The following is a 10266-nucleotide window of genomic DNA, read 5'->3' as shown; positions in this document are numbered from 1 at the left end:
TTGTGTATTTTTTTCATGCTCAGTGGAGAGAAAATTAAACATTAGACCTCATAAAATATACCCGTTGCTTTTTTATATATACAAGCTGAAATCTTTGTAACTACTTACAACATATGTGAAGTCGGTGACTTTTTTTTTAAGTCTTTGCAAAATCCAGGCTTCAGCGTGTACCTTTGGGTACACGTACGCAGCGTACCACAGTCAAGCCCGTCCCGTGGTAATATAAACCAGATACTACATGGAGCATCACTGCATATACAAGCTCTTCTCAGGTTGTGCCTTCCTGCTCGGCAAAGCATCCCAACACGCTGTGTGGGTGTCTGTGTGGAATGCATAGAAACATGCACAGGATGACTTACAAGTGGGGGGTGCTTTCTGTTTGGAAGATAATAAAGCACGTGGGTGTAAGAACTTAAGATGCTACAGTGAAAATTATGGTACCTTCTCCACAGAATGGAATTCCAACACACATATATGCACACACCCCCAACAACAAATATACCTATACACTTCACCCACGGTGTTTTCAGACACTTGGCAATCAGCTCAAACATGGTATCAAGTGGGGTCCTCCTTGAGCTAGAAAAATGAGGCATGTTCTAATTTTCATCTCTTGCTGGAGCAGGTTTAAAAAGAGAAACATTCATCCACCATAAAAATAAATCTTGTTTCAGAGAAGGGACTAAGGCAAGAACTCTGCAGGTACTGATGTGCCTGCTCTGGGGAGTATTTCTCTCTGTTATCTTCTGCTCTGCATAACACATACACATCTGAGAAAGCGAGTACTTCCCCAAGGGTCTGGTCACTGGATTGCAGCCATCCATCTTCCAGATTTGCCTTTTCCTGGCGCTTGGCTCTTCATTATGCCTAGAACAGCGTTGTGTTTTGGGGAGGCCGCACAGGAGGAATGCTGCTGGCAGAGCCAGGCTGCTCTCCCAGGCTGTGCAGCACACGGGGCTGCATTCCCACCACCCACATGGCTTTCTGCCTGCTGGGCTGTTCCAGCACGGGGCAGCAACAGGCAGAACTGTTGTTATAGTACCACAGTTTCAAATTCAGCCTGTGAGAGGGCCAGTCCCGTCAGCGAGGGACACTCCCATTATCATATGTCTACGAAGAGGCCTTTCGAAGAGGCTGTTGCGCAAAAGCAGGCCGACAGCCCCAGGGATACACCGCAATGCATACCTGCACCGAGGGAATGTGTCACCGTGGGTGGAGACACCTGAAAACACAACAGCACTTTCTCAACTCGGCAGCCACCCACAGGAGAAAGAAAGGTGGTTCCTCCAAAGGTTTGGAGCCTTTGTTTGAATGTGAGGGCTCTTAGGTGTTTAAATGAGGTTTTTAATATCAAAGCATTTCCTGGATCTCGATCTTCAATCACGAGTATGTCAGGCATCCTCAGCTTGTGGTGTTACACTGAGTTTGATAATTTTGCTCTTCAACTCCTGTGCCGTTGGCACTGTCACCTTTGGGAGCTGGAACCTATTCTCCACCTTAACACCCCTTCACCATTTCAGCTCCCGCAACAAACTGCCCCAAAAGAGGGCAGCTAAATGCTGGCTGCAGCCCTAACGCTGATTTCCATAAACCTATTTTTGGTTGTGTCAATTACATCTCCCTCCTTTTATTTCTTTACTTGGTGACAGAAGCATGTATTTACTGTTCTGATTCTGGGATTAAACTCAGGGTGACAGATTGTTGACCCTGCTTGTCCCAGTTGTGTTTTTAACTACTGGCTTCTAGGTATTCTCCTGAAACTTTTATAGCGCCCAACCTTATTGGTCATAAGAACCCTTCAGTGGTTCTCCTAAGCTCCTCGTAAGACTTGAGGGGTCTGGAGAACAAGTCTTACGAGGAGCGGCTGAGGGAGGAGCTGGGGTTGTTCAGCCTGGAGAAGAGGGGGTTGGTCTATTCTCCCACGTGCCTGGTGACAGGACGAGGGGGAATGGGCTAAAGTTGCGCCAGGGGAGGTTTAGGTTGGATATTAGGAAGAACTTCTTTACTGAACGGGTTGTTAGGCATTGGAACAGGCTGGCCAGGGAAGCAGTCGAGTCACCATCCCTGGAGGTCTTGAAAAGACGTTTAGATGTAGAGCTTAGGGATATGGTTTAGTGGAGGACTTGTTAGCATTAGGTCAGAGGTTGGACTCGGTGATCTTGGAGGTCTCTTCCAACCTGGATGATTCTGTGAGTCTGTAAGTTCTTGAACGCAGGTTATCCAGCTCTGCTGACTGATGATGTCTGTCTTCAGTTACCTCAGTATGAATGGAAGAGGTTTCATATCACGTCATCTGGATATACTCCTGAAACAGAAAACAGGGGAAGTGTATTCATGATGAACCCACATCCTCCAACACAGGGTCAAGGTCAGGATAGCAAAACAGGCAAGCAGCTAAGGACAATCTTTCCCACTTGATTCATCTGCATTGACATTTAAACTTCCCCAGGGTTGGAAAATCAGAAAACCACTGTGAATGTTAAAGCAATTTTATCCTATAAAAGAGAGGCATTCTCAATTAAGTTTACTGTTTATTCAGAAGGTAAATTCAGAAGATGCACAAAACAGCAATGGTAGTGACAGTGCTAGGAATAGATATAGTAGCTTTTATTAATTTTCACTCTGGATAGATAGCTACCTTTTTTTTTAACAGAACTTTATCCAGATAGTACATTACTATTCCTATCGTCATTTCACATTAAAGTTGCTACCATAAACTATTCCTGTGAGGAAGCAACTGCTTCCACAGCTCCCTTTTTATTCAGTCATCTTCAGCCAGAGTGAGGGGAGAGGCAGGAACTGCTCCTTCAGCCCCAAGAGAAGAATAACAAAGGCCAAGGAAATGCCATTTCTTGGTCAACTCATAGGTCAGTTCAGACTGTTCATGTTAAGGCACTGCTCTCCATGCCTAGCAGCAACAGAGAGGTACTCATGAAGCAGGAAAACAGGCTTTCTTGGCAACAGCACATGAACAAATAAGAGATGCCTTGCCCTCTAATAATGGTTTTGCAATAGTTTTGATTTGGTGCTAGGTTGTTTCCATTTTATTTTATCATGCATTAAAAAGAAGGCAACAAAAAACCCACACACAAGGCACCAATCATCCAATGAGTTTCCCGTGGAAATTCACACTGTGGCTTTCACCGAGACTGAGAAAATTGCACAAATAACATCACTGAACCCATGGCTTGGTCACTTGGGTAACCAGTCACATAGAATCTAGCTCAGATCTATTACAAGCCTCCAAAGCTGGAAAAAAAGAAATAATCAGATAAAAACATCTCTATGAGTAAATGACATCCAAAATCTGAAGGAATTCGGTTCCCAATCACTCAAGTTTATTTATACATTTAAAAGGCTGGCACAGAACTGTAATGTCATTACCAGTATTTAGTGTTCGCTCTTTAACAGTAATGCTGTCCTTTTAAAAAGTACCTCTTTCAGGTGTTCTTTAAAAGCAGGTGTTCTTATTCAACAGCAGATGGACAACCCTTACATAATTTCGTCATTATGAGCAATGACAACAAGTGGTTTAATTACCATTTAAGAATGTTATAGGTTCAAAACTGGATTATTTGGAGTCTTTTCTTGGGCCTCACGCTTTCACTGTTTTCTTTTTTTTCTTTCTTTTTTTTTTTTTTTTGTAGATAATTTAAGGGCTGATCCAAAGCAACGTGAATGAAATATAGACCACACCCTCTAACTACTGATGCCAAACCATAATATCCCAATATTGCAATCTGTTTCTATGCATTTCACTTTGCAAAGCCAGCTGAACCATCAAGCAAACCCTAAACATGTAAATTTAGGCTGTCATTTCTGCTACTTTTGTCAAATCAATACACAAAACAAGTTCTGGGATCTATGAAGACCAATGTGTAACTGGAGTTAGTCCAGAGCTTCGCTTGTCATTTGAAATATCCAGCAATATATAATACCAAGTTTTAATGAAATGAAGACCTTTCAGAAGCAGATAAAGTAGATAAGCTTAGAGTCATTGGATCCAATTAAATCAAAATATAAGTACCAGAAAAGATGGCCAACAAATTAATTCCAGGAAAGTTTATGTGAAAACTGATCCAAGAAAAACAAATGCCTTGTCGATCAGGTTTTCTCACTCTTTCTCAAAGTATGATTCCGCATTCAAATGTATTAACTATTAGCTGACTCCTTGCCTTATAACAATCTCCTGCCTACCTCCACCTGTTTCAGTTTTCTTTTCAAATCCATCATTTCTTCTACGTGATTAGCAAGCCACTGAAACAATATTTGTATATGTCTACCACTGTGGAATGTCTACCACTTTTTATCTTCAAGACAAAGTTTTCTAAAATCACATGCTGTAACTCGGAAATGTTTGGCCTCTAGTGTATCGGATAACACTTTCTAATTAACTTCACATCCTAAAGATTGGGTTCATCTTACCCCTTCCTCAAATATCTTTCTTGTTAGCTCCTCCAAATACCGTTGTCCCACAAGAGTACAGAAATCAGATATTTGTACAAACTTTTTCAGTCTGTTTCCTTTGAAAGCCAACATTTCTCTATCCTTGTCCTGAGCACTTCCCTTCCATAGTCGGCAGTGTGCGTCTCAGTTTCCTACGCAGCCTCTGTGGCCTTCCAAGATATACCTCTTCCCAAATCATTATTTTCAGTGACTCCTTCCTTAGACATATATAAATCGATGCCCTATCATTAAAAACAACAAAAACAAACAAACAAAACACCAGAAAAAAAAAATAAAAAAAAATGAGGAAGATAAAAGCTTACCTTGCAAACAGCTGGACTGCCTATCACTTGGGCATTCTCCTGTCACCTCAAGCTTTCTGGGAAAACAAAGCTCTTGGCTTACTCAGTCAGTGCTCTTCCAGCCCTGTACTTTAATTGAAAAGCAGCAGTAAATCTGACGTTTTGGTGAAGAATCGCTTGCATAAGGAACTGGATGTACCACATTGATGTGATTCAAGATGGGGCTTGTAGATGATGGTCTTTCACCTAGCTATCAATGTCAAAGAGAAAACAGGCTTTTAAATCCTACTAAAGATCAGGAAGGAATAAAGGAAGCATTGACTAATCCTTCAGATTCTCTGAAAACACTTAGGAGGAAATAAGGCAAAGTCTCTAAATAGTCCTTTTATATGTACCTAACTCTTACACAACCTTTCTCAGAAAATAAGCAACTAACTGCATGCTATATCATCATTCTACCTTTCTCACCAATATGGGAAACAGCTTTTAATTATTTTCTAGTTCTTTCTGCCTGGAATCTTTCAGATGTATGCTCTAAGCTTTAAGAACAGAATACACGCTAGAGGAAAATACATCGTGCTGGATCCAAGAGCCCAGGAGAGGCAAAGCTGATGTAGCTTCACACCCACGAGTTCAACCAGCAGTGAGGCTGAAGGCATATTCCCCTGACACGCATGCAGAGCACACACACACCACAAATGTAGGCATACACGCAGCCAGCCACACAGCACACAGACAAAAACAGCCCTCACCCAAACAGACAGCACCCACGAGAAGCACTCATCCAGCTTCTCTATGCCTGAGTAGGTTGGAGTCCACTAGTGTATCCACATATATGTAAGCATGGGTACTGTGGGGATCCTTCCAGCAGCAGGGCTCACACCCAGTCTACCCCATGGATCCCAGTCTCCCCAGTTGCTGTCACGCACATGTGTGTGTCCCTGATGCCACAGCTCTATGGCAGCTGCTGTCACAGGCCTCCCTCCCCCCAGTCCCCATGCGGAGCTGGCTGGCATTCCCCTGGTCCCTAAAAGCCAGCTCCCTGCCATGATGTCACCCTCATAGACATCCCTGGCCCCCAGACCATTTTGCCTCCTGACAGGACGGTCTTGCCTGACCTTCACTGGTGCTCACAAACTCGTTTGTGCTTGCTCTTGATGCAGCACCACAGGCACAGGGCCCCCAGCCCATGGTGTGACTCCAGCTGCTGCACCCACACCCCCACATAAACAAAAGGGAGTCCCCCCAGGGAAGAACAAGAAAGGAATATATGAAGACACACTTGTTCCTCCCCTATTCACCTAAATCTCTCTCTTCCCTCGCTGTCGGTTCCTCCCCTAATGCTAAATTGTCTTGTGCAATCCCTCCCATGTATCCCATAACCTGTCCCATACCCCTAGGCATCAGCCCCCTCAGTGCAGAGCTCCTCTGGTGGTGACTCATGGGGATGGGTTTCACACCTGGCTGCTGGGGCTTGGGCTCTGATGGGACAGCCCTGGAAGGGGCCCGAGCAGAGTGCTCCACCTACTCAGGCTCCCACCTACCCTTGTGCTCCTGTACTGTGCTGTGCTGGTCCAAGCACTCAGGTAGAAAGGCTGAGACCCCTGCAGTGAGGCCGCACCTCGAGTGCTGTGTTCAGCTTCGGGCCCCTCACTACAAGGACATTGAGGCCCTGGAGCATGTCCAGAGAAGGGCTATGAAGGGGCCTGGAGCACACGTCCTGTGAGGAGCGGCTGAGGGAACTGGGGTTGTTTGGTCTGAGAAGGCTCAGGGGAGACCTTATTGCTCTCTACAGCTACCTGACAGGAAGGTGTGGGGAGCTGGGGGTCGGCCTCTTCTCACAGATAATTAGTGATAGGACTGGAGGGAATGGCCTCAAGTTGTGCCAGGGGAGGTTCAGGTTGGAAATGAGGAGACATTTCTTCTCAGAGCAGTCAGGCATTGGGACGGGCTGCCCAGGGAGGTGGTGGAGTCACCCTCCCTAGGGGTGTTCAAGGCAAGCTTGGACGTGGTGCTTAGGGACATGGTTCAGTGGGTGACACTGGTGGTAGAGGGGTGATTGAACCAGGTGATCTTGCAGGTCTTTTCCAACCTTAATGATTCTCTGATTCTGTGAAATCCCACAGCTCCACTGTGCCCGCTCGTGATGGTATTTAGAGACACTATCCCCATGTTTTAAATTCAACTTCAAGGAATTAATTAAAACAAACAACAAAAAAAGAGTGGTTAGCATACAGTAATGGAGATAGGGCAAAAAGTACAGAAACGTTTATGTAAGAAGGTGAGGCTGCAATTTGTACATTTTGTCCCTCCCACGGCACTCCCATCAGAAGTCACCTCACTTTATAAAGTCACAAACTCTCTCGCAAGTCGAGGACAACCTCTCGCTGCCGTCCATCCCCCTCTGTGACTGGATTTCCCCAGCTTGCGAGGGTGCAGCAGGCAAACAGCCGGTGCCACCCGGGGCAGGGGACCTGCCACCGGGCCCCCCCGCACCCCGAGGGCCATCCCGGTCGCTGTGTCCCCCCGCAGGGGCTGGGGCAGCCCCAGCCTGCCGCTGACCGAGGCCGAGGAGAGGCAGAAGGAGGCGGCGGCCCCAGCCCCGCCCGCCCTGCTCCCGTTTGCCGGGCGCGTCGCGCAGCCGCACTGCCCGCCGGCAGCCTCCGCCGCTCGCCTCGCACAAGTCGCTTCCGTTTCCAACGCCGCATTCCGGCCACACCTGCCCGTGCCCGAGCCCCGGCTCGCTCCGCCGCCCCAGCGAGGCCCTCCCCCCGCGCCGCCATGTCGGGTAGGTGAGGGGACGGGTGAGGGAGCGGCCGCCATGAGGGAGAGAAGGGGGACGGGAGGGGGGGGGGGGGTGCAGGCGCGAGCCGGCGGTGCGCGGGGAACGCTCCCTCAACGTTCGCAACGGCCCCAACGCTCTCCGCCGGGCCGGGCGGGCCACGCCCACCGCGCCCGCTGCTATTGGCCGGCGGCGGCGCGGCGGGGCGCAGCTATTGGCTCTCGCCGCTGCCCGTCGTGCGCACGGCGTTGGCGGGGGCGGGGGGGGCGGCGGCGGTGAGGGGGGCTCGGACGCCGCTCAGGTGGCGGTGGAGCGCCGTGAGGGGAGGTCCCGCACTGCCTCAGCCCGCGGGGAGTCCCTAAGGCGCCGCCGCTGTGAAAAAGCAGAAATTGGTGTGGCACTGCCGGGGTGTTCCCCCCCCCCCCCCGCGATCCTGCCTTTTGGAGGCAGAGTGTGTCATGCAAGTGTGTTACGGGCCCCCTTGGGTTAGCGTTAAGCAGCTGTCTGCCCGCTGTGTGCTTCCCCGTGCCCAACCAGGAAATAAAGCTTGTGCAGCCTCACGTCCTTGTAAGAACCTGCAACTTGCTCAGAGCCATACCCACTCAGGAGGTTCCAGCTGCCCACTTCCCACGCGTGACTTGGTGGCTCAGGGAGCTCTTCCGGCTCGCTTTTTGGTTAATTTAGGCGTTGGTCGATCCACGCTGCAATTACACAAGTGTCGGCACGAAGTAAAGGGTGCCGTTTAGATGTTCGGACGGCGAGGGGGCACAGCAATCTGTGTATACTGACTAGGCGAATGCACAGTGTCATGTGGTGGTAGATGTCAGTTCGGTATACATTGTCCTCAGTTTTTTCAGTCTCCTGACTGGTTTTTACTCTAACCCAGCAACCATAAATATAAAAACTGCTTAAAATACCTTGGGAGGAGGAAAGAAGTGCCATTAATATTCCTCAGTTAAACATACTGATCAAATCTTATTCAACATCAGAGGCCTCTTTGTGAGGCCTGTTTTACCCTGAGTTTTGCTTACTAGGATCTTGGTAATCTGAATGTGAAGCTTAAAGCCATGGGAAACCTGGCTTCGTTATTCCTTTCACCATAATAATTGGTGTGTGTTTGCTCAGTGTACGATTCCATTGTCTTAATTCGTTGCAAATTCCAGTTGCACGCCTTCTGGCTCCAGCATTCTAAGATAACTGTTGATTCAGTGTTAGAGGCTTGATGAGCACGATGCCTCTGGAAATCTTGTGGTGTTTCTGATCAGCTGCTACAGGTCAGGAACTATCCAGACTAAGGACAGAGTTATCAGACGTCTGTTGAATTGAAGGATGCAACCTAAGGTGGATGGTACCCAGTTTTTCTGAGTGCAGTATAAAGCATCTTTATAAAACTTACTTTGCCTTATGCATGTCTCTGAGTGCTGTCAGTTGCAGCTAGGAGTATTGAGATCACATTTGCAGAATACAGAGATGCATTTAACTAAATGCTTAGGAAATGAAGAACAAATGCTGGCGTCCTGTGAAAAGTATGATTTAGTTCTGGTGACTTTGCCAGTAGAAGCTTTGCTATAGAGGTTGGGATGTGATTCATTACTGCCCATTGCTTACAGCGTCCTCGGCCCTTGGGTCACCTACCTCTCTGTACAGTTTAATAACTCATGGTTACCTACACTCCTGTTTCTGCAATAAATGAGAGCATTCAGCAAGTGAAGTCTGACTCAGTACAAGCCCCTCCTTATCCCACAGGCATATGTGGTGTATTTAATTAGTAACGTGCTCGGGGAAGGAAAAGTAGTCTGTCGGCTTGTCTTCTGACTTCAGCTGATGTATCAGTTCTGGTTGCACTTCTGAGCTCACAGCTTTGAGTATAATAGAATGCAGAAATGTGATTAGAGCTGTTATGTCTGCAATGGGACAGTGTCAATATGCAAATGTTTACTTGAAGCGGGGATAACATGATGCTACCACTGGAAGACATTATGGCACTGTTGTCCCCGTCCAGTCCCTTGTGTTAGCTCACTGTTTTTTGTATTGGCGTTAGCATTGTGCCACAGGTAGGCCAGGATCTAGATAGATGTGATCCCAGGTAATGCTAGCAGGCTCTCCTTTTATGGCTTAGTTTAAATTCAGATAAGTTTTTTGGTACATATCTTTCCTTTTGTTGAGTTAGAGTTGCTTTGCTTTACTTTGAGATGTAGTTTGTAGTGCTACAGAGTTTTGTTTCTTTTTTTTTTCTTTCCACCAGCTCACCTTGTCTGTTATGTCCCCGCTACCTGAGAGTTCCTCTCCCACCCTTGCACTTGGGTCCCTATCAATATTGTCTTCTGGACACAGAGAAGAGTGTGGGGAAGGGATCACTTCCAGACAGTTTTGGTTGAGTGATCCCTAGCAGGCAGAAGAAATCATCCCAGGAGGAGTCTAATAGTATCTTCAAAATGCATTAGAGAATTTGGAAATGTTGTCAAATACACATTAAGGTGGTGCTAATTATTCGTCTGCACGCTTTGACTTCTCATTTTTTTTTAATGACTTGGTAGGTTCATTTTTTAGGATAGCAGAAGGTATATCCCTAATTTAAGCTAACTAGTTCTCCTCAGTAAAGAATTCTTTTCAGAAGCATTCAGGGATTCTAGTTTTTGAAGTAAGGAGTCGTACCGTATGACTTTGACAGCTTGAAATTTGTTTATCCTTCAGTTTCTTTTGAGAAATGGCTGGGCTGTATTGCCCTTTGGGATG

The 10266-nt window shown here is 47.0% G+C and overlaps 1 protein-coding gene across 3 annotated transcripts in view; it reads left to right on the top strand.

Moving 5' to 3' along the window:
• Positions 1-7402: 7402 nt before the first annotated feature.
• BEND2 (BEN domain containing 2) overlaps positions 7403-10266 on the top strand; it is a 26755-nt gene continuing 23891 nt past the window's right edge. For 2 of the 3 annotated variants that reach the window (XM_035324875.1, XM_035324714.1), the window contains exons 1-2: positions 7403-7536; positions 9776-9954. Coding sequence is in view for 1 of the 3 variants with exons in the window: in XM_035324788.1 (XP_035180679.1) it covers positions 7530-7536 (7 nt within the window). In the remaining 2 variants the exon portion in view is untranslated. The remainder of the gene's footprint in view (positions 7537-9775; positions 9955-10266) is intronic. The other variant, XM_035324788.1, reaches the window with a different exon arrangement.

Source organism: Oxyura jamaicensis, chromosome 1, assembly GCF_011077185.1.
Source record: "Oxyura jamaicensis isolate SHBP4307 breed ruddy duck chromosome 1, BPBGC_Ojam_1.0, whole genome shotgun sequence".
Lineage (NCBI taxonomy): Eukaryota > Metazoa > Chordata > Aves > Anseriformes > Anatidae > Oxyura > Oxyura jamaicensis.
Note: the sequence above shows the minus strand (reverse complement) of the source record. Positions and strands in the feature narration are given on the sequence as shown.